General features: G+C 30.0%; 1 protein-coding gene across 1 annotated transcript in view; it reads right to left on the reverse strand.

The window, feature by feature from the left end:
* Positions 1 to 26,459, reverse strand: part of LOC111613082 (syntaxin-18-like) — a 72,092-nt gene that overhangs the window by 16,572 nt on the left and 29,061 nt on the right. Inside the window, exons 7-8 of the mRNA XM_023354393.1 lie at positions 13,539 to 13,597; positions 10,724 to 10,793 (exon numbers count right to left, since the gene is read on the reverse strand). Of these exons, the coding sequence (XP_023210161.1) occupies positions 10,724 to 10,793; positions 13,539 to 13,597 (129 nt within the window). The remainder of the gene's footprint in view (positions 1 to 10,723; positions 10,794 to 13,538; positions 13,598 to 26,459) is intronic.

Consider the following 26,459-nt stretch of genomic DNA (forward strand, 5'->3'; position numbering starts at 1 on the left):
ACGCATAACTGCAATTAATACATCTCTTGAATATAATTTAAAAAATGATTTGAAGAACTGTATTGCATTCAGCTTAGCCCTTGACGAATCGACAGATATCACAGATCTTCCACAATTGGCAGTTTTCATACGTTTTGTTTCACCTGACTTTGTTGTTAAAGAAGAATTATTAGATTTAGTAGCACTTCAAGAGTCAACCCGCGGTGTCGATATTAAAAATGCATTAGATTCCATAATGAAAACTTTTGATGTGCCTCTTAATAAACTTGTAAGCATTGCAACTGATGGAGCTCCGGCAATGCTGGGTAAAAAAGTCGGTCTTATTGGGCTTTTAAAAGATGATTCTCAAATTCCACAATTCATACCGATTCACTGCATAATTCACCGAGAACATCTCGTTACAAAATATTTAAAATATCCTGATGTTATGAAAACAGTGTTACTCATTGTAAATTACATTCGCACCAATGCAAAAAATCGTCGACAATTCAAAAATTTCCTTGAAGAATTAAAGGACGAAAAACTTCCAAATGACATTAATTTCTTTTGCATTGTTAGATGGTTATCTAGCTACAATGTATTAAATTGATTTGTAGATTTGTTTGATCCGATAACTGCATTTCTAAAAGAAAAGGAAATAACCTATTCAGAATTAGACGATGACAAGTGGTTACAAGACTTAATGTTTTTGACTGATGTCATGGAACATTTGCAAACACTGAATTTACAATTGCAGGGGAAAGATAAAATAATATCTGACCTCGCACAGTGTATATTTAGTTTTCAAACTAAATTACAAACTTTTTCAAAAGGACATTAAAAGTAAAACATTTTGTCATTTTCCTCGAATTAAAAAAATTTGTTCCAATATTAAACAAGAAAAACTCAACGAGTATATTAAAAAGCTAGAAGGAATATTGACGGAATTCCAAAATAGATTTCAAGACTTGAAATATTTTAAATCGTCTCTTGATTTTTTTCTGAATCCATTTGAAATTAACATAATTCAAGGTGAGTTTTCCATTTCCAATATAATTATGACCCAAAAAGCATCTGGAGAATTAGAATTAATAGAGATGCAAGAAGACCAAGCTCTACAATTAAAATATAAGTCGACGTCAATTACTGAATTTTGGAAATTTGTACCAGAATCGAAGTATCCTGAATTAAAAAAGGCTGCTTGTCAAATTATTTCAATATTTGGAACAACGTACTTATGTGAATCATTTTATTCCACTTTAAAATTCGTGAAATCCAAACACCAATCAGTATTAACTAACCAGCATCTGAAAGAATTACTGAGAAGTGCTGTCACCATTATTCACCAAATTTTAAAGAATTATCAAAAGAAGTAAAATAAATGTGTTTAGTTTTTAATATTTAAATTCAACACACATATTTTGTACTTTTGTTTATATGCTTTCAATAAATATAATTTCTGTAAAAAAATTTTTTAATACCTTTTTTGCATACATTTTTAATACGTATTTAATTGCGGCTCGCAAAAAATTTCAAATTTTGAAAAATGGCTCGGACTATCAAGGAGCTTGGCCACCCTGGACATATACTATGTTTATATGAACAACCTCCTGAATCTCTGGCATCATAATATTAAAATGCTTTCAGCTAGCCAACTTTATTTACAACAAGNCGAAAAATTTCAAATTTTGAAAAATGGCTCGGACTATCAAGGAGCTTGGCCACCCTGGACATATACTATGTTTATATGAACAACCTCCTGAATCTCTGGCATCATAATATTAAAATGCTTTCAGCTAGCCAACTTTATTTACAACAAGTAACATTTTCATTCATATTTTGGATCGTAATCAGCTTCACAAATATTCAAAAAGACAAATGTCCATTATATTACTTAAGGTTGAATACATTTCAAATTTTCCAATGGAACAAAAATGGAATAAACGACAATATATTTAAATTAAACTTAACTGAAAAATACAAGATTTAATGGAACATACATATAAAATAAACAAAATCCAAAAAATAATAAGACCAATAACCATTATAATGTGTTTTCTACAACCAAATCAATCACAAAAGCATCAATATGACCTAGTGTACATCATCTATGTCTACCTATTTAGTAACTAACTTATCAAATAACCCATGTCATATTTGTCTAAGAGAGATGCCTACCTGCTGACTACAGCTACTGAATCTTAAGCATTAATCATTTTAACATACTTCTAAGATATAAATAAAGCATTACTCCACAACTCAAACTGAGCTCAATTCATTCCAATTCCTTATAACCATTGAACTTTTCTGATGAACCTCCACATCTCTCTCCAATGCCCACTGGGACAAAGATACTGCTACCAATCAACTTGTAAATAGACTACTTATGTTCTTTCATGTGCTGCCTTAGTGACCTAAAGATGGATCTCATTTAATAATCATCATCATTAATCATCAAAAGCATAAGAAGCATAATGCTTGGAGTAACAACTGTCTTGCTGGTATCTTAGGTTTTTGTAGTGTTCTTTTTTATCTAATAATAACCAGTGTTAAGTAGCAGTTGTCAGGTTAATTAATGTTAATATCAAAAATTCACCAAATCAGAAAATTCAGCAGCATAACATTTATTAAGAAAACAACTAAATAAAAAAGAACATTTCTGACAAACTAGATAACAATGAAGAAAAATGAAAAAAAAAACCAAAAATCAAAAAACTCTTGCAAAAATAAAAAATATTTAATGATAAACAAACATTTTTGATAACTTTAGCTATCATTGTCAGGTTAAAAATATTCAAAAAATAATGCAGGTGAACTGAATGTTGTAATTTAAAGGAAGAGTTGTTATCTGACTGGTTGTTAGTGTTACTTGTAGTATTTATTTCTGGACTTCAAATAGAGATCTCTATGTTAGAGGGAGGCTAAAATGAAACCTCTACACTAGATGAATTACAATGTTCAATTCACCTGTGTTCTTTGAATATTTTTAACCTGATGATGATGATGATAGCTAAAGTTATTGAAAATGATTAATAATCATTAAATATTTTTTTGTTTTTGCAGGTGTTTTTGGTTTTCTCATTTTTTCTTCAACATAATGGCTTCAAAATATACATATTGATAGATAAAATGTTCATAATTGAAGTTTAGACTATTTACAAAAAGTCAAATTAACTTTTGAGTCCATCTTTATCCCTTATACACTACCATAGAAGTAACAGTTTTAAAAAATTGCTTTGAAGAACTCTTCTTAAACACAGGTAAAAATTGGTAGAAAACTTCACAAGGTTAAAAAAAGATCAAGTGTCAGCCTTTTCTTGTAGGTTCTGACACTTTTGCAATTAAAAACACAAAGAAATTCTTCACACCATATTATTTTTATTCACCTTTTAAACTGCTTCTGGCCCCCTAGTGGTAGTTACAAGTATCTACATTATTTGCATATAGTTACAATTTTTGTGATAACTCAGGATGCATTTTCTTCATAATTGAAGTTTAGACTGTATGCAAATAACGTAGATACTTGTAACTACCACTAGGGGGCCAGAAGCAGTTTAAAAGGTGAATAAAAATAATATGGTGTAAAGAATTTCTTTGTGTTTTTAATTGCAAAAGTGTCAGAACCTACAAGAAAAGACTGACACTTGATCTTTTTTTAACCTTGTGAAGTTTTCTACCAATTTTTACCTGTGTTTAAGAAGAATTCTTCAAAGCAATTTTTTAAAACTGTTACTTCTATGGTAGTGTACAAGGGATAAAGATGGACTCAAAAGTTAATTTGACTTTTTGTAAATAGTCTAAACTTCAATTATGAAGAAAATACATCCTGAGTTATCACAAAAATTGTAGATAAAATGTTGTTATGTGTTAGAAAAATATCAGGAAAAGCATCAAAAACATAAAAGGCATAATTTAATTAAATCAGCATAGAAAAAGTATAATTTACATGTTTGAAGTATTAAGCTTTTTTTGTGTAATTTTCTTCTTTTACATCTGAAAAGATGTAAAAGAATTATAATTCTCATTAATACTAAACAATCAACTGAAAAGTTGATTGTTTAGTATTAATGAGAGAACAGGAGGTAAGGTCAGACAAATTCCACATCTTTCCTATTTTCCTATAGTCTAAATGAGAGCTGTCTTGCAAATATAAATAAATTCACACAACAATAACCTTGGAACAGGAAAAAAATTTACTAACTATAATGTTTTCCATGTATTTAGTATTCTACAGGAAGAAGGATGTTAAAAGCATTCAAAAACGTTATAGTTAGTAAATCTTTTTTTTGCTGTTCCAAGGTTATTGTTGTGTGAATTTATTTTCTATAGTCTGTCTATGAAAAGAATCAAATTGGGTATTAACCAATGAGTATCAGCCATTGATCACTTAATTGTGGTAAGTTACTTCCAGTTTCTTCCTCATTTGTTAAACACATTATGTCATTATAAACAATGTTATGAAAGCTTTATGTTCTAGTATTGGAATATAAGGACATTTGTTATAGCAGCTGTTAAATGCATGATTCTTTACAGTTAATACATGGTATAAAAAATTAACACACTTAATAGAAAAGTTGTTCTGCCATCTAGTGAGGGAAAATAAAATAAAATTCACACATTGCTTATGACATATTAAACAAAAAGTGCTAACATCATTAGGGAATGCATTAATTGGTTTAACTGAAGTGACATCATGCATGACATTGATCTCAAGTAAATTCTTTCCATAGACAGACTATAATAATGGTTTGTGTAAAAATTTGCCCAAAGTAAAGTTTGCTACTTTCTTCCATAATTTGCTACTTTTACAGTATCAGACAATAGCAACACTTGCAATATTATCACTAGCAGAATTGGCATGTGATATGTTGCATGTTGTTGCTTTCTGACAAAGATCAACAACAACAACCACAGAAAAAGCCAAACATTTTATACCAGACATTTGAGGACCAGATTTTACTATTAAAAATACATTTTACTATGACATTTCAATACATTCTATAAAATTGTTGCTGATTTTAATAGTGAAATCTGTTCAAATTACAGTTAACAGTTTTACACACTATAATAATGAAAATGATACTAATGTCACATAAAAAATTTTGCTTCCGAGATCCTAAACTATGTGGAACTTGTATTTTGAGATAAATCAAGGTAAACCATTGTCATGCCACAAAAATACTGATTGATTGCATCATAGTAAATGATTGCATGCTTTTGATCAATAATACAAAGTTTACATTAGCACTATATTCATGTCGTTCATACAGTATTATAGCTTAATACAGACAGAAAATTGGAAAAGATAAAATATCTGTCAAACAGAGAATTGTTCAGTTTTACAGTGAAGAAGTTCAGTATGAAAAAGGAAATTTGTAGTGTTCATATTGCCTTCAGACTGTGGATTTAAGAAAAAATCAGTAATAGAACATTACATTCAAAATGTAAAGCATGTTCAAAGTAAAAGTGCAGGATTACAACAGTCATCATTCCAATCAGCATGTGACAAAGCAGAAAACATCATATCAAAATGGGGCAGTTTGATGATAGTATTCTAATCTGCCAGAGTGTCAGACATTGTGTTTCCAAATCAGAAGGTCCAGAAATAAATAAACAAAAACATCAAAAAAAGAATTGAGATCAGCTTCCTGCAGTGTTTCTGCAGGAAGATATCTAACTTCAGGAGAAAATAATCTGCAAATGACTATGGAGTTGTGTGCAAATAAAGACATTGCTGTGAAATTGGATAAATTAGTGGATTTAAAAATTGGAATAATTATATATGTGTTGATGTGCTTTCTTTATGGCCTCTCCCAACACAAGTTCAGGTCCTCCAAATTTGTAGAAATGTGCAAAGTTGTAGATATGGTGCTAGATACTTTACAGGTGATAAAAGTTCAAAGAATAAGATTAATAGCTATATGTTCTTTAGAACATAGCATAAAGTTGCTATTGAGAACAAATCATACAGGAACATTCCTGTTGATGGAAAAGGATTTGGATGGAAAGTAGATTCTTATTTTCTATAATTTACAACAGATATGCATTTCGAGCCTTATGCTCCTCTTCAGTCCTTATACATAATAAAATATCAGTAAAACTATATAAAAATTACAGAACGTATTTAATAATTATTTATATTTAACACATGCGTAAACTCACAAAAATTTTTAAAAAATAATTATAGTGACAACTGGAATAACTAAGTATTAAAACTGTTGGATAAAATAAATAAAACTGGAATAAATCAAAAAATAAGTAAATAAATAAATATAATAAAATAAAATGTTGTTAACAATAATAATAATATATACCGGTAAAAATAAAATCTTTTGGTTAAAATTTAGAAAAAAATTGACTAAAAATGGTAGTAAAAACATAAAAACTTTAAACCAATAAAAATTTGTCTTTTATTGGTTTTAGATAATTAGAAGGCATCTTTATGGGCTCTTGCATTGATCCAAAACTTGGCTTTACTTTGCATGATAAAAACTGAGAACATTGTAAAAAATTACACTGCAAAGATGTGATTTTTTGCACTTTTGTGAGAAAACAAACATATGTTTAGACCTATTTGTTATAATGTTCTCTCTAGTGTCAAATTCATTGGTAATTTATAATTAATATCTCCAAATTATAGCCCGATTATTTATGGCAGTTGTGGGTGTCTATTGGTTATAATGTTGTTTATTAGCTTTGTTGGAAGCAAAGTCCAACATTCTTGGACTTTGCTTCCAACAACATTCTTGAATAACAGCATCTTGGACATTCCTGGAATGTACTTGATGGAGACTGAAAGAATGCATCTTGTCTTTCTACAGCATCCACATGTTCTGTGGGATTTAGATCTGGAGATCTTGCTCACCATTCCATGCAACAAATATCTTTAATATCAAGAAAGTCATTAACAAGTGAAGCTCTATATATACCAGTAGTCATTATCATCTAAGAAAATTAAATCAGTATTCCCAGCATATCAGAAAAGTGTCATATGCAGCTCAAAAACCTCATCTCTGTACCTTCTTGCAGTAATGACACACCTTCTAAAAAAAATTGCGTTCAATGCAGTCATTAAGCATCTACTGTAGTACTATGATACTATCACCTCCAAACTAATCTCTTTCCACAATGTTCATCGGACTGTATCAAGTTCCCAGCTCCGTCCAGATTCTAATCTAACAAAAATTATTTTAACCCAGATTTCATCAATGGATTGGATGATTATGCTAATTTTTTGGACATGAGTGTATATATTTTTATTGACAAAAATTTTATAAGAATAGAAATAATGTAATAAATATAAAATAATTTTAAACAATTGAATTAATTCATTATTTTTCTCTTTTATACTTAAGTTTTTATTCAAAAATCAAATTTAGATGATAAAAAAGATTTGTCAATTCAGATAACCTTAATTCTTACTTATAAGCACTTTTCTAATTCTTACAGCAATATAGTTAAAATAGAATAATGAATATTAAAGAAATAAGTATTTAATAATTATTTAAGAATATATAATTACTATAATATTTTTATCACAGAACAAATTATGAAAAATTATCATGCATGTTCATTGACACTTTTGACTACAGGTACTGTACTTAATAAATGATTGAATTCCATCCCTACAACTACAGTATCTTGCCAAATTATTAGACCCAAGCAAAAATTAATGACTTACTGGTTTTTGAAGTAATAATTCAATAAAAATGCAATTGTTGATAATAAATATTAATATTTTAAATAATCCTAAGTCTTATGAAATAAAAAGTAAGTTTTTGCTTATAAAAATTTGAATATAACAGAAGTTAAAAAATTAAACTAGTATTTTAAATGATCACCTTTAACAGCCAGTAATGCTTCTATATCACGAGGAATACTCTCTATACATTTTTTTTTTTTTGCTGTCTTAAGTGGGCTATGCTGCCATACCTTGATAAGAATGTCTATCAATTTCCTTTTTGTAGTAGAAAGCAAATTTTTTTACATTTAGAGTGTTGCCACACAAAAAAATTTATTAAAAGTGTTTTTGATATAATAGAGAATAACAACATGATAAAATACTAATTCCTTAAACAATATTACAAAAAACAAGTAAAACAGCAAGGCCATTTTTGAAACAAGACTATGTCTCGGAGAATCAGGGCTCAACTGTGTACCATTTTCTAAGAAAAAGAGAAAAATAAGCACTATCCAGTGAAGAAAAGCTGACACTGATACTCAGAGTCCTGGCATAGATTACAGTGGGCTTCATTGCTGCCGTGGTTACAACAGGTTGCATGGTCACGGGCTTATTCTTGGCTACAGTAAGTGGGATCACTTTGACGCTCACAGCGAGTCTTGTTCTCATTCTCCAATCTTCTTTGGTATCGCTGGTTTTGAGCATGATCATTCAAACTTTGCTGGCCTTGGCCACAGCCATGACCACGAGGTCATCCACGAGGCATTTTGGTGAAATTAATGGGTCAAAAGGATCCAAATGAGGTGTCAGGAACACACAAGAAAATCAAAATGATGAGAGCAAGAGAATAATCATCCATCATAACAACACTAATGGTATGAAAATTCAATAAAATAAATACGTAATTACCGAAAAAACCAGCAATAATTCACTTCCAAACGAACATTTTCTACTGTTTTCAACGGTCATCATCAGGTTCGATTCCAAGAGTTTGAAAAAAAAAAAAAAAACAACAGGGTCGATTAACAACTAAGGTGTTCCGTAAGAACTCATATGCTTCGCTTTTTATACATGCCAAATCACATGATCCTTTTGGTTACAAGGTCTCTGCTTTTAAGACCTTAATAAGAAGGGCTTTCACTCATTGTTCGAGAGTAGAGGGTAGGAAAATGGAGCTGGAATCTATTTCAAGTGTAGCTAGGCTGTATGGTTACCCTACACGCTTAATTAATGAGCTAGTAGCATGCCACGAAAAACCTATGGATGTGGCTCTTCCGGGAAACCTGTCCTTTGTTCCTATTACTTACAACAGGATCCTTCATAACACCTACAAACAAATAGCCTGTTATACGAGTAAAAGGATCACTTACAGGAGATTGCCGACCATTTTCTCTTGTTTAAGAAATGACAAGGACCAATTTGAGCAGAATTGTATCCCAGGAATATATTCTATCCCTATTTACGATCATAGGGTGAATCGTCTGGGCAAATATATTGGTGCTACCGCATGCTGCCTTAAAACAAGGATCAAGGAACACAAATACTCAATTCAAAAATGCCTTTCCACTATGGCATTGGCTTCTTTTGCCCTAGATGATGATGTCAGGGTGGACTTTGATAATGCACGATTAATACAATGGTGTGAGCACCAGGCCAGCCTGAAATATCTCGAACAGCTAGAAATATTTAAAGCATTCAAGAAGGGAACAGCCATCAATTTCAGGAAATGGACTCGTTGGCGAACAGCCATCAATTTCAGAAAGAGGACTCGTGGAGGGCGTATTTTGACATATAACAGATATACATCATGTGTGTTTACGTATTTATATAAACATTGGAATTTTTAAAACAGGAAACCAATTACAGGACTAATTTTGTTAAAGGCTCTACATTGGGCATGCACATAACTTCAAGATTCAATTTTTTCAAATTCTTGGAATTGAACCTGATGATGACCGTTGAACACGGTAGAAAACGTTCGTTTGGAAGTGAATTATTGCTGGTTTTTTCGTTAATTACATATTCATTTTATTGAGAGCAAGAGAATACATGTGTGATGTTGTCACGTGTTTATCAAAATTCAATTTCACAACATTCGCATTTCGAACTTCCCAACGAGTAACAAATGCACAAATCTCGCACTCATGCCTGTTTCTAGAAACAGGGTCATCATTTCGTATTTTATTTTGACCCAGTTCTCAGTCCCGACCACCCACAAGTCTGATTTCTTTTATGTGCGCATGATTTGAGTACCAAATCCTCTGTGGCAAATTGCAACTCCTGACATGTACTCCTTCATACCTCTAAGGTGTCCAGCCATTGACAGCAGTGTGATTTTATAGACAAGACATTGCCTTGTCAAGAAAAAAGTACAAAAATATGATGTACGATTTTAGTCGATGAAACTAATAATTTGGCAAGGTACTGTAGATTGTTAAGTTGATTGTAAATTGATTGATAAACAAGGAGCTTAATTATTTTATTTATTCTTGATAAAGAACTGGTCTAAAGGAAACTCCAACCTAATAAATTTGCTTTAGTTTGCATCTCTACACAACATATAATCAGCAAAAATTATTAAACTGTTATATTGTACCAAAAAAATTAAATTTCATTTATTTAAAAAAAGTCACTCAGATTAATATTTTAGTAATCAAATCTTTCAAAGATTAGTCCACTCCTGGTGCCACTGAATCTGATTCTTCATGTTTCTCCAGCATATGATGTTTGAAACAGAGTACTATTTAATACTACACAATATTCTAATTTGCATGTATTCTTCTCAAGAAGAGTATTCAAAATGATATAATAAATTTTTGCTCTATATATTCAGGAAAATCAGATTGAAATGTTATTTGTAAGAGTAAAAACATAAATAAAATACTTTAAAGAGATTTAATGTTTTTCTGTTAATTGTAAATGTTTGTTTAAATGGCTATCATCTGGAACTATGCTGGATGAAACACAAAGTTAAATGAAATATCATTTTATACAGTACCTGATGATATACAACCCATATAAAACAAAACCATACTGCTTATTTACTTAAAATAAAAATTGTACCTGTTGAAGTACTTTTTCAGCAAATATTTCTTGAAGTCTAGATATTTCAACAACTTTTCCCTCTATTTGTCTGAAATACCAATTATATAATTTAAAATAATCAGTTTCATATAATTAAAATAAAATCAAAATTTTATATGTTAATTTCAAAACAATTTATAAGTTGATCAAATATTATCATTTCTTCTAAATATAAAATTTATATTTCCCTCCAAATTAATTCTCATTTAAAATAATAATTACAATTCTTTTTTTATCACTTGTACCAAAACATTGAACAATTTCTATCTATGCTTTAGAGCAGTATTTCCAAACTGGGTCCACAGATCACTTATACAGACAGTCTGCAAAATGTTCAGAAAGTATCTAGTAATATGCATTTATACCCTAAAACTACATTACTAGAATAAAAACTAAAATAGAGTTGAGTTTTTTCAAACATAAAACTAAATCTTCTTAACCCCACCATAAAAAAACCTTAAAACACAGTGATACTTTTTACTCTTCTAACACTTAGTCATTTTTTATTGACCTTCTTCAGAAGAAAAATATATATCAAATAACAGTATTCGTTTCATCACTGCATTTTAAGGTTTTTTCATGGTTTTCTTTGAATATTGCATTTATTATAAATGCAGTATTCAAAGAACTACGAAATTTTCTTATTTGAAAATATAGTTTATATACATACACACAAACTTATGCATGGGTATACATACATACATACATATATATATATTTATTGGAGTCTGAAAAATTTTTGAATTTTTGAAGCAGTCCATAGATCTCAATAGACTGGGAGCTGCAGTTTTAGAAAATTTCAACTCGCATTCATACATCATCAAACAAAGAAAGGACTAAAATTCACATAGAAATGATGTAAGAAGAATAACCTTTGTATTATTCTTGCTCAGATCATTAAAAAAAAATATTTCTTACAGTATTCATTTGTATGTTTAAAACAACAGTTTTTTTGTACATAATTATTATTATTCTAAAAATTTTAAATTTGGAATTTTCTTATCTTCAATAGTTAAAATGTCAGATTAAGTTAGGATTAGGATATCATTTCTAGATTTAGATTTTCTTAAAAATTACTAAATCTTCATCATTACTACATCATCATCATCATTGGGATATTGTACAGCACTCCATTTCAATGAATTATCCAAATGGTTAAGCTACTGAAGTATCAGGAATACTAACTACTAGAACCACTAATCATGATGTATCGTGGTTAATGGTCCTAACATACCATATATTTTAATTAACTGTGACATTTTGTTCACAAAGATTTTTGGACATACACAGATAATCAACTACATTCAAAGATATTGAAAATCATACCAAGGGCATATTGCAATTTTTATGGAGAATTGATTTTTTATTAATTTTATTTATTTAATCTATTATTAATTAATTTCAATTTTATATTACTAATTTCAATTTGATTAAATTCAATTTGATAAGATTATTTATTTAATTAATCTTATCAAATTGAAATTAGAATGATAATCTCAAACCAAGCAGCTCTATAGAAAATTATTTTGTTTTTAGTTAACAAATTATAAAGAATATCCAAATGAATGGTTTCCAATATTTAATTTTGCCAAAAGACTTCTCAATGGCATTAGAAACATTTATTCAAATTCATTACATGTTTCAGCTTTACATCCTCATCAGATGAATAAAGACAAGACAAATATTTTAACTGATCTGTTACAAGAAGTAGCATTTCAGTGTATTTTTTTTTACAAATCATACAGTTCTCACAAAAGGTCTCCATCAAGAAATATTCTTTTATACAATAGGTGAACTGCTACTTGTTGTACCTGTTGCTATATGTAATCGAAATCCACATAAATTGTAGTAATTTGAAAGTATAAAATAAAAAAGCATAAAAAATGAAAAATACTTTAAAAAAAATGAATATATNTATGTAAATTAGGTACCGTAAGTCTAATACAGTACTGTAATTTTATACATTTCTTGTGAAAGAAACATTTCTTATTCAATGGTGATTAAAATTATTTATATTAATGATGTCTCCAAAGTTCAACAAAGTTTTTGCAGAAAAATAACATCAGAAATCACGGCCGCGGTTTGCTGCGCTGTTCCGCGACAAAAACAAGCTTGAGCAACGGCGATGTCGAATGGTGACCACTCGGTAAGTAATCCTCGGTAAGTAATCCTACAATTTTTTGTTTATAGAGTAGTTTATACGGATTATTTCCAAAAAAAATATACATATTTTGGAAATGTTGAGTTGGATTAGTCTCGAATCGATTAATTTTATGGAAGAAAACCTTTCAAACAGCCGTAGTCCGTAAACTTCACACGTGTCGGGCTGTGATTGGCTGTGATTCCTACAAAATTGATTCATAAAGAACGGAACGTATCTACCGTCTTATAGGGGATCAACTGTATATAAAACTTCATAAAAAATATTTAGACAAATAAATCAAAACCAAATGATCTGCTGAATTATTTATTGAATTAATAAATAAATGCAAAAAACTTTGGATAAACTAGGTGGTTAAGATGCCATCTCATGATAAACTTAATAATTAGAAATAAATTAAGTTTTAACATTTTGGATGAAAAAAATTATATCTATTATTAATTAGCCTTAATATAGCCTGATAGAAAATATGTCAGATCATTTGGTAATACAAGTGTATCAAGTAGTTTTTATGTTAACATATAAAATCAAAATATTTTTCATTATTTTATATCAGATTTCATTATAATAATGTAAAACATAAAACTGAAACCAGAATACGAAAAAAAATATAATATAATAATAAATCCTCACCTAACTTCATCAACTAATGTGTTCATTTCTTCATATAATCTTCTGTTTTCTTGTTCAAACTGTAATAAATTATATTTTTATTTACTGAATAATGAATAATTATAAAAATAATGATTTCAGCAATATTTAAAATAACTAAATCAAAAAGGATATTGACAAACACAAGAATTTTGAAAAGAACTTATAATTATTTAATTTCAAAAACAAAGCACACAAATTTGAAAACTTTTCCAATCATCCTAAATACTAGACTAATATTTAAAACATTTAACTGGTCTAATTTAACAAGTCATTCAATACATTTTTAGTTTTTTCCCCTACTATAAATATGACATAAAATAGCTATACAAATACTAATGTTAAACCATTTAAACTTAAAAAACAATTAAATTACTTAAAGATAAATAGGACTTTTTATTATTTAAAATTGAAAGATATTTAATTTTCTGTATTTTAATTAATATATATTTGCATATTAATCATTTTTAATTATTGAAAAAATATATATAGTGATTTGAAAAATTCTTGCTAATTATGCTGATTTAGCATTTAAAATGATCATTCATCATCATCACTCTGTAAGAGGACAGACGATAATGAATGTACTTTAGGCTGTATATAACACTGTAAAGATTGAATTTTCATACAAATAAATTATTTTAAAGAGCATAAGTGACTAAAATGACAAAGATAAAATAATTTGAAATACAATGTTTTGAGTTCTGAAAAAAAATAATGTGATCATGAAGAAACCAGATATACTTACAAAGTTTAAGCAGAACTATTTATGTAACTAAAAAAATACTAATAACTGTGTTCAAGATTTTTATAAGGCAATTTTGATATAAATAATAAAATATAAGGAAAAATTGCTAGTCATTTCAATTAAAGCTTTTTTTTTTTTAATTGAAAGAACAAAACAATTGAAGACACTGAAATACAGGGTGTTTGAAAAAGATCTATGTTGTTATAAAATTTCATTAAAAAAAGAAGCAGTAACAAAATGCCATTTGCAGTAAAAGAAAGATTAACTCAAAAAGTTCTCTCTTTTAAAAAATTAATACAAAAGCTAAAGCTAAATTGCATACATTTGGCAAACCTCAACATGTGCTCCTTTAGTTGCTAAAGAATGTTCAATTGATAACTGATTTGTTGCCAAGTGTTGTTTAACATTTCCTGTGTAACATTGGAGATTCAAAGAGATAAATTATCCTTTCTTTCAAAATAGTAACATTATGAATAATGTTCAGTGCACATTGTCTTTCACATAACCCTACAAAAAGAAATCTAGTGGAGTTATGTTGGGCGATCTAGGAGACCAGATTGTTAGTCCCCACAGCTAATCCATTATCCACGAAACTATCCATTATCAAGCAAATTATGTAAGAAAACTGCCAGTGAGTAGGTGCACCATTCTGTTGAAACAGTACCTGACAAGAAATAAGTTACTGGTTGGACGTTCTTTGTGCAACTAAAAGTTGAGGTTCACTATATGTATGCAAAACAGCTTCAGCTTTTGTATTAATTTCTGTAAGAAAAAATTTTTTGAGTTAATCTTTCTTTTACTGCAAGCTTCATTTTTTAATGAAATTTTACAATAATTTAGATCTTTTCCAAAACATCCTGTATTTGCAGCATCAATTCTAAGTCAAGTTTGCAACTTGATTTAGAATTGGTGCTGCAAAACTCTATTGTTTTGTCATTTAAATCCTTCATCTTTAGTACGAATATGCAAACTTTCATAATCATCTGTCAAGTCATTTTTTATTTGTTAGCCAATCAAATTAAGTGTGATGACTCTTTTAAATAATGAATAATATTGAGCATTATGCCATCATTAAATATTTCATCAATAAGGGTATGATAAACTGAAATTAAAACTAACATAGACTGGTAAATCTTTTTTTTTCTAGTCTTTTCCTATTGAAAACAATGGAACAGATTTATCAAAATCTGTTCCATTGTTTTCAATAGTAAAAAAATTTTTGCTATTTAACAGCATTACTTAAACATGGAAAAGGGAGCTTGGAAGGTAGTCCTCAGAGTAGATAAGGGAGCTTGGAAGGTAGTCCTCAGAGTAGATGACAATCAACAGCAAATAAATGAAAAAAGTATCAACAAAATCCATAATATGGTGTTGCAAGATTACCAAATTAGAATGAATAGGTAATATAAATAACATCTTTAACCATCCAGTAATAAAAATCTTTTATATAACAAAAACGTTTTCCACCATTTTTTTAACAGCCATCATCAGTTGGACTAGTATTAAAAAAGAACATTAAAATGGAATGTATGAAATACAAATTAAACAGAATCCAAAACACATATGCACAGTTCATCTGATTTGTGTCTTCGAAATAAGAATGAATTAAGAATAAATAAGATTGCATAGGTTATGGGCATATCAATTAAATGGTACGGTGTCCTAACCCAAGATTTGAGTATGTCAAAGGTTTCAGCAAGTTGGGTGCTGCATTTGTTGATACTGGAACAAAATATACTCAATTTTACAATGAATCCATTCAATTTTCTAATGAGATTCATGACAACTAATGTGATCAATTACTACAAACCAGAGTTAAAAAGCAGTCAAACAATATAAGTAAGCTAATCCCCATTTCTATAAAATTTCTAAAAAACAAAATGAATCCTATCAGGTTGTAAAGTCATGGATGACACAAATCCTTGGCATTCCAAGGGCATGTTAATAATAATCTACAAAAGCAAAAAGAAAAAAAATTTATTTAAAAAAGACTACAAATAACCAAGAAAAAGATGTATTTCATTGAGACAATGCACCAGCTCATACAGTTGCAATTGTAATGGCAAAACTTCATGAACTTACATCAATTATTGCTACATGCTCCTTATTCACCTAATATTCCTTCATCCAACTTTTTTCCCCAAAACAAAAATTTCCTGGCTGGAAAAAATTTTAATTAGCTGAAGAAGTTATTGATACAGCAGAAATCTTTCCTGTAGACCTCAACAAATCAGTTTATAAAGAGATTATAATAGCACTGAAGCACCAATAGACCAATGCATTAGTTTTATTGTTGTTGTGAAAGTGGGCTAAATGCACCGTGACCTAAAAGGTCTCTTGAACAGCCCGCAAGGAATTACTTCAGAAGTCTAGTTTCTTTAAAAAAGACAGGAGACCTCTGAAGAAAATCTGGGGATGTCATTAGGACTCAAAGTAGAATCATTTCCTTGCATCCACAAGAATAAGACACTGTAGCAGATAACCAGTTCATTGAGACGCAAACAGCACTCCCAGACAAGTGCAAAAGTAACCTGATAAGTCAAGTTCCTTTAAGGCAGCTTGATTGTCAGAAACAATGTATTGATAGATAGTCTTATTAAGAGGATCTCTATGTAAAATAGTGTAAACACATCAAGTAATAGCTAGCAATTCTGCTTGAAATACGAGTAGTAGGAAACTTACCCAATGGGACAAAGAAGCCCCTGCCTATCATCCTACACAAATGCTAGCACTTGTGCCACTATCAGTTTTAGATTCATCTATAAATCAGACTATATCCTGTGGACAAAAGGTTACCATACTCATATGTCAGTCAAGGCAAGTGAGAAAGGCAACCAGATAATGCCTGTCAAATATTAACTGAGATAACGTTGTCAGAGCCCATAAAACAGATCTTACTTTTTTATGTCCTTCATTAAAGGCAAATGTCCAAAGCACTTGGTCTAGAAATGCATTAGTTTTAGAAAAGATTATATTAAAAAATAAAAAACAATTTCAAAACAAACATTTCAAGCACCTAATATATATTAAAGATACTACTGATAGACAACTTGAAAGCACTTGAAGTTTGTGAATAAAAGTAAAGTATGGTATTAACACTACTTTTTTTTTACAAATTTTATGGTCTGTCATTTGTATTTTTGATTACAATTAATTGTATTGGATTTTTGGACTATTTTGGATTATTATCTAAGTTTTGGATAAAATTTATTGGATTATGTGCCAAAATGACTTCACTGCTTGAATACAAAAAACTTTTAGACTGACAATAGATGAAAAACCAATATTCAGTGGTAATGTCAAGTGAAAATGCTCATGAGTACAATGTAGTCATTTGCAGCAATAACAAGAGCTGGATTTCACTCAACAAAATAATACTGTATGTTTGCTATAATCACAAATCATTTTTTTATTATAAAATGCTCAATGAAAGAAAGATAACAGATATTGTATTTAAATAGATAAGTTGCTACTGGCAATTATAGAAAATTGCCCAACAATAATGAATACAGAAGATATAATTTTTCATTGTGTTAATACAACCTCATATAATAAAAACAGAAAAAAATTCAGGATGTTTAACTACACAATTTCAAATATTTGTCATTTCAATAAATCTTGNAATATATAATTACTATAATATTTTTATCACAGAACAAATTATGAAAAATTATCATGCATGTTCATTGACACTTTTGACTACAGGTACTGTACTTAATAAATGATTGAATTCCATCCCTACAACTACAGTATCTTGCCAAATTATTAGACCCAAGCAAAAATTAATGACTTACTGGTTTTTGAAGTAATAATTCAATAAAAATGCAATTGTTGATAATAAATATTAATATTTTAAATAATCCTAAGTCTTATGAAATAAAAAGTAAGTTTTTGCTTATAAAAATTTGAATATAACAGAAGTTAAAAAATTAAACTAGTATTTTAAATGATCACCTTTAACAGCCAGTAATGCTTCTATATCACGAGGAATACTCTCTATACATTTTTTTTTTTTTGCTGTCTTAAGTGGGCTATGCTGCCATACCTTGATAAGAATGTCTATCAATTTCCTTTTTGTAGTAGAAAGCAAATTTTTTTACATTTAGAGTGTTGCCACACAAAAAAATTTATTAAAAGTGTTTTTGATATAATAGAGAATAACAACATGATAAAATACTAATTCCTTAAACAATATTACAAAAAACAAGTAAAACAGCAAGGCCATTTTTGAAACAAGACTATGTCTCGGAGAATCAGGGCTCAACTGTGTACCATTTTCTAAGAAAAAGAGAAAAATAAGCACTATCCAGTGAAGAAAAGCTGACACCGATACTCAGAGTCCTGGCATAGATTACAGTGGGCTTCATTGCTGCCGTGGTTACAACAGGTTGCATGGTCACGGGCTTATTCTTGGCTACAGTAAGTGGGATCACTTTGACGCTCACAGCGAGTCTTGTTCTCATTCTCCAATCTTCTTTGGTATCGCTGGTTTTGAGCATGATCATTCAAACTTTCCTGGCCTTGGCCACAGCCATGACCACGAGGTCATCCACGAGGCATTTTGGTGAAATTAATGGGTCAAAAGGATCCAAATGAGGTGTCAGGAACACACAAGAAAATCAAAATGATGAGAGCAAGAGAATAATCATCCATCATAACAACACTAATGGTATGAAAATTCAATAAAATAAATACGTAATTACCGAAAAAACCAGCAATAATTCACTTCCAAACGAACATTTTCTACTGTTTTCAACGGTCATCATCAGGTTCGATTCCAAGAGTTTGAAAAAAAAAAAAAAAAACAACAGGGTCGATTAACAACTAAGGTGTTCCGTAAGAACTCATATGCTTCGCTTTTTATACATGCCAAATCACATGATCCTTTTGGTTACAAGGTCTCTGCTTTTAAGACCTTAATAAGAAGGGCTTTCACTCATTGTTCGAGAGTAGAGGGTAGGAAAATGGAGCTGGAATCTATTTCAAGTGTAGCTAGGCTGTATGGTTACCCTACACGCTTAATTAATGAGCTAGTAGCACGCCACGAAAAACCTATGGATGTGGCTCTTCCGGGAAACCTGTCCTTTGTTCCTATTACTTACAACAGGATCCTTCATAACACCTACAAACAAATAGCCTGTTATACGAGTAAAAGGATCACTTACAGGAGATTGCCGACCATTTTCTCTTGTTTAAGAAATGACAAGGACCAATTTGAGCAGAATTGTATCCCAGGAATATATTCTATCCCTATTTACGATCATAGGGTGAATCGTCTGGGCAAATATATTGGTGCTACCGCATGCTGCCTTAAAACAAGGATCAAGGAACACAAATACTCAATTCAAAAATGCCTTTCCACTATGGCATTGGCTTCTTTTGCCCTAGATGATGATGTCAGGGTGGACTTTGATAATGCACGATTAATACAATGGTGTGAGCACCAGGCCAGCCTGAAATATCTCGAACAGCTAGAAATATTTAAAGCATTCAAGAAGGGAACAGCCATCAATTTCAGGAAATGGACTCGTTGGCGAACAGCCATCAATTTCAGAAAAAGGACTCGTGGAGGGCGTATTTTGACATATAACAGATATACATCATGTGTGTTTACGTATTTATATAAACATTGGAATTTTTAAAACAGGAAACCAATTACAGGACTAATTTTGTTAAAGGCTCTACATTGGGCATGCACATAACTTCAAGATTCAATTTTTTCAAATTCTTGGAATTGAACCTGATGATGACCGTTGAACACGGTAGAAAACGTTCGTTTGGAAGTGAATTATTGCTGGTTTTTTCGTTAATTACATATTCATTTTATTGAGAGCAAGAGAATACATGTGTAATGTTGTCACGTGTTTATCAAAATTCAATTTCACAACATTCGCATTTCGAACTTCCCAACGAGTAACAAATGCACAAATCTCGCACTCATGCCTGTTTCTAGAAACAGGGTCATCATTTCGTATTTTATTTTGACCCAGTTCTCAGTCCCGACCACCCACAAGTCTGATTTCTTTTATGTGCGCATGATTTGAGTACCAAATCCTCTGTGGCAAATTGCAACTCCTGACATGTACTCCTTCATACCTCTAAGGTGTCCAGCCATTGACAGCAGTGTGATTTTATAGACAAGACATTGCCTTGTCAAGAAAAAAGTACAAAAATATGATGTACGATTTTAGTCGATGAAACTAATAATTTGGCAAGGTACTGTAGATTGTTAAGTTGATTGTAAATTGATTGATAAACAAGGAGCTTAATTATTTTATTTATTCTTGATAAAGAACTGGTCTAAAGGAAACTCCAACCTAATAAATTTGCTTTAGTTTGCATCTCTACACAACATATAATCAGCAAAAATTATTAAACTGTTATATTGTACCAAAAAAAATTAAATTTCATTTATTTAAAAAAAGTCACTCAGATTAATATTTTAGTAATCAAATCTTTCAAAGATTAGTCCACTCCTGGTGCCACTGAATCTGATTCTTCATGTTTCTCCAGCATATGATGTTTGAAACAGAGTACTATTTAATACTACACAATATTCTAATTTGCATGTATTCTTCTCAAGAAGAGTATTCAAAATGATATAATAAATTTTTGCTCTATATATTCAGGAAAATCAGATTGAAATGTTATTTGTAAGAGTAAAAACATAAATAAAATACTTTAAAGAGATTTAATGTTTTTCTGTTAATTGTAAATGTTTGTTTAAATGGCTATCATCTGGAACTATGCTGGATGAAACACAAAGTTAAATGAAATATCATTTTATACAGTACCTGATGATATACAACCCATATAAAACAAAACCATACTGCTTATTTACTTAAAATAAAAATTGTACCTGTTGAAGTACTTTTTCAGCAAATATTTCTTGAAGTCTAGATATTTCAACAACTTTTCCCTCTATTTGTCTGAAATACCAATTATATAATTTAAAATAATCGTTACCTCAATTTTGAATATAGTTTACTCAAAGCAACTTGTATAGGAAAATAGAGAAATATGACCAAGAATCCAATTATAATAGTCCATCCATAATACTTCCACAACATGGCTATCGAAGTAATGATGAAGAAAGGCGATGTAAATAAAACTGGAAGGCTGATAACTTTCTGTAATAAATGAAGTGTTTCATTTATACCGATAAATAACTATTAACTCGATTAAACTTAATATAAATTTAAGAATAATTATTTCGGACATCATAAAGTATTGTATATTATGGACATATTAAATATAAACGAACTACTTTTGTGATGTGGCGTGATTCCCGGCCGATCAATTAGCCATTAGCAGCCGTAACGTTACGCAAATCTGTGATACCCAAGCCATAGTTTTATGCAAATCATACCGTGTGGCGTGATTGTCTGCTGACCAATAAGTGGCTGTACTTTCAAAAAGCCAACGGCCACTTTCAGGCATCTGTCGATGACCGTTACGAGTAAAAAAAAAAACTTTGCTAGGTCTTACTTTCGGGGGAGGCCTTATGTTTAGCAATCCAGCAAAACCTATGCTAGGTCTTACTTTCAGAGGATGTCTTATTTTCGGGGAAACACGGTACGTGTATTAAATTAATAACATTTCAGACATTGTTATAAATATTTTTATCTATTTCGTTTTTAAAAATGTTCGAACCGTTTTAAATTCGAATTTGTTATTGCATATTGGTTCGATTATAGAAAGATTGTAAACGTTCCAGAAAATTGATCAAATTGAAAACAGTTCGTTCGATTCTCGGCAATTCTCGTTATTCTCGGCGGCAGGTATTATAAAACAATTTCTATGGTTGTTGAAATACTGAATATAAATGGGGTTTGCTTGCAAAATCCTCGCGGGTAACAGCTAGTATATAAATAGTCTGCTAATTTANATATTTCTTACAGTATTCATTTGTATGTTTAAAACAACAGTTTTTTTGTACATAATTATTATTATTCTAAAAATTTTAAATTTGGAATTTTCTTATCTTCAATAGTTAAAATGTCAGATTAAGTTAGGATTAGGATATCATTTCTAGATTTAGATTTTCTTAAAAATTACTAAATCTTCATCATTACTACATCATCATCATCATTGGGATATTGTACAGCACTCCATTTCAATGAATTATCCAAATGGTTAAGCTACTGAAGTATCAGGAATACTAACTACTAGAACCACTAATCATGATGTATCGTGGTTAATGGTCCTAACATACCATATATTTTAATTAACTGTGACATTTTGTTCACAAAGATTTTTGGACATACACAGATAATCAACTACATTCAAAGGTATTGAAAATCATACCAAGGGCATATTGCAATTTTTATGGAGAATTGATTTTTTATTAATTTTATTTATTTAATCTATTATTAATTAATTTCAATTTTATATTACTAATTTCAATTTGATTAAATTCAATTTGATAAGATTATTTATTTAATTAATCTTATCAAATTGAAATTAGAATGATAATCTCAAACCAAGCAGCTCTATAGAAAATTATTTTGTTTTTAGTTAACAAATTATAAAGAATATCCAAATGAATGGTTTCCAATATTTAATTTTGCCAAAAGACTTCTCAATGGCATTAGAAACATTTATTCAAATTCATTACATGTTTCAGCTTTACATCCTCATCAGATGAATAAAGACAAGACAAATATTTTAACTGATCTGTTACAAGAAGTAGCATTTCAGTGTATTTTTTTTTACAAATCATACAGTTCTCACAAAAGGTCTCCATCAAGAAATATTCTTTTATACAATAGGTGAACTGCTACTTGTTGTACCTGTTGCTATATGTAATCGAAATCCACATAAATTGTAGTAATTTGAAAGTATAAAATAAAAAAGCATAAAAAATGAAAAATACTTTAAAAAAAATGTTTACATCATAAGAATTCAATGTGAGATATGCGCTTGCAAAGAGCTCATAGTTGCTTCTATGTTCGGATTTGTATTAGAAATCGCAAGCCGTCAGTCATCCTCTATCTGTATACAGACAATTTTTTGTTGTTCAAAAATACAGTTCTATTTTTATAAATAATATAATTTCATTTCACTATTTTACTGGTACGTGATACCTGTTGAAAAAAGCCTTATATTTTTTTATTGTTAAATAAACTTCTTTGAATTTGGCGACCCTGAAAAATTTTCTCGCGACCCATTATTTGCGCACCACTATTCTAGAGCAACCCAGTCACATAGTATAAGTAAGCGATTGATAACCGAGCACTCTTTCTTATTATAGGCTAATTAAAAAAATATAATAAGAAACGAAATAATTAGTTATTATTTATTATTGGTTGAAATATTGAATTATTCATTAATAAAATGTAATTTTAGATTTGTTCTTTAAGACAAATTTTCGTAGTTTAAATTTGTTCCTAAAGTCTCTTTGGGATCCAACAGCCACATCACCCCCAAAAGTATGCCACAGTATATATTTTGCTTTATATTAATATCTCAAGATACTATGGACTAAATATTTTGAAATTTTACAAGTGGAATCAGACGTAATGAAAATTTTACTCGTTGTTGGCATTCACAATTTTTTTTAACACACTCCTGTTCCACAAATAAGGCTTTTGCTTTATTTATTTTCTAACTTTTAGAAGTTATAATTGAAAATTCTCGGAGTTTCTGCTCTTAACCTCCTGTTTGAGTGCCGAGAAAGTGGTGCGACAGTCCTTGTCAGTTTTTTTTTAAAATAAAAACAATAGTAAACGCATCAATTGAATTATAATGGGATTTAACTACATGGTGCATTCAAGTTTTAAGGTCTCCCATTTTTTTTCTGACAAAATACTTACACAAACAAATTGAAACTTCTGTCACTTCTCAACATAATCTCCCTGCGGACGTACACATTTTTCACAATGTCCACTTCATGACATTATGGCCGCTGCGAACGCTTCTTTAGTGTCTGTTTTGACCACTGGAAAATCGCTGATGCTAGAGCGGCATAACTGGAAAATGTGCGACCACGGAGAGTGTCCTTTATCGTTGGAAAAAGCCAAAAATCGCTAGGAGCGAGGTCAGATAAGTAGGGAGCATGAGAAACCACTTCAAAGTTGTTTTCGTATTGATGAAACTCCTGTATTAACATCGCCCGATGAGTTGGATCATTGTCTTAAAAACGAAACCGAGTTCCGCGCATAGGTTTTTCTGTTTCGGCTTGACACGAAAGCGCAATAGTAGCGACATGCTTCGATTCTAACGTTTCATTTAAAGCAGTTTATATACATAAACTGCTTTAAATGGAACGAGCGAGTTGTCTGAAAGTCTAAGACTGTCCGTATTTCGTACCCGTTAAAACATATACATTGTTATCCTTTCTGTAAGTTTGTATTGTACTTCAAAAGAAGGACTTTCTACGGGCCAATTTCCCATAGAAAGTTCTCCTGAAAGGCATCCCATTTGGCAGATCGCCATTGTTACATTCTTATTATCATTATATTTTTTAACTCTTTCAGCCCTGTGGGCACTAAGAAGGTTTCTTTTAGTAAGCCCATTATGGATTTGGCCAGGCCCACAATCCCATTTTTGATATTGTTTATTTTGTTTTTGTAATAAGAAATTTTTACATCATAAACATTATTTAACTCCATTCTCTATAAATTAGTTCATTTTAAATGAATTTAATGTTCATAAATCATTTTCACAATATAATAAATTTTGTAAAACGTAATTAAAAAATTTTAAAATTAAATTTTAAAAATAAAAATCAGAAATAAAATCGTAAAATCAGATATTGGATTATTTATTTATTTTTAATTTTTTTTATTAAAGTTTATATTTTTTAATTTAAACTTATTAAATATTTTTTTTTTAAATTAATAATTAAATTTTAAAAAATTACGTTATTAATCAATTTTGATGACGTAATTAGGAATTATCCAATAGGCGTTTCCATTACATAATGCTAGTCTCGGACGAATAGAGTTAGAAGAAAGAGGATAGAAGACGGAGGTTGATCCAGGTTCGGCTGGAAGAGGTGGAGGAAGCGTATAGAATGGCCTTTCAGCATCAACCTGGCACCGCTATGGAATGCCTCAGTGTGAGTTTCTCCATGTTTACGTATGTATAATTAAAAAAAATGTGTAATCGCCTTCAAAATATTTAGAAAGATAATCTCGAATTATTTTAATTATTAGTTTTTCTGAATCACGTGTCAAAATTAATCAATTTCTCATACAAATGCATTTTATAATATGTTTATGTTTTTCTGTTATATTACAAAATTTCAGCCATTTCTATTTCTTTTCTACATTTTAAATATTAAACGATGGTAATAACTAAAATTTTTTCACGAGTTTCATAGTTAAATAATATTTTATTGATTTAATGTTTAATGAAAAATAATCGAAGTATATTCAATCTGTAAGAAATTATTCATTTATTCGCCTTATATATATATATTTTATAAAGAACAAACATGTCTTTTTTGAGAGAGATTTAGTAGATTTGTATATGTTTACAATTTAGGACAGGTGAGTTTATGAATTGGTTCAAGTAACAACTTCCTGTTTTGTTAAATATTTTATTCAGGTTGCTTCGTCTTTGATTTGTAATCGGTAGGCTCCTGTTGTCATTTATTTGTATAACTGATAAGAGTTTACTAATTACAAGTGAAAGATGAAACAGTTTAAATAGAATATTCTATGCAACAGGAAACTGTAACTATAAATCAGATTTATTGTCATTTAAATCAAGTGAGACAATTTAATTGGAATTATTATATTTTTATTATGTCAGTCAGAGTTTTTACCAATAAATGTTTTTGGTACAATTGTGTAGATTAAAACTGTTTTGTTTGCAGTTGAAGAAGGCTTCATTAAGACAATAACTGTTCTACTATGCATATGTAGCTAGAACTATTTCTAAGACTAACAGCACAAAACCTTTCTCACTAATTTCTAGCCTTATTAACTGGAGTACAAACGTTTTCGGCCTTCTTAATAGGCCTTCCTCGGGTACACTGTGGAGCGTCGGTTAGAAGAAGTTTAAATGCTGCCAATGTTTACCCAGGTGTCGTCTTACCCGTGACGTCTTCGTCGATGATAGGTATACGATACCGAGGGAGAAAAACTACATACTTTTGGTAAAGAAGGGAGGTGTGCAGATAGGATACTTGCTAAAGTTGGGGAAAA

This window comes from Centruroides sculpturatus, unplaced genomic scaffold (genome assembly GCF_000671375.1).
Source record: "Centruroides sculpturatus isolate CEXI.00-Female unplaced genomic scaffold, Cexi_2.0 scaffold134, whole genome shotgun sequence".
Taxonomy (NCBI): Eukaryota; Metazoa; Arthropoda; class Arachnida; order Scorpiones; family Buthidae; genus Centruroides; species Centruroides sculpturatus.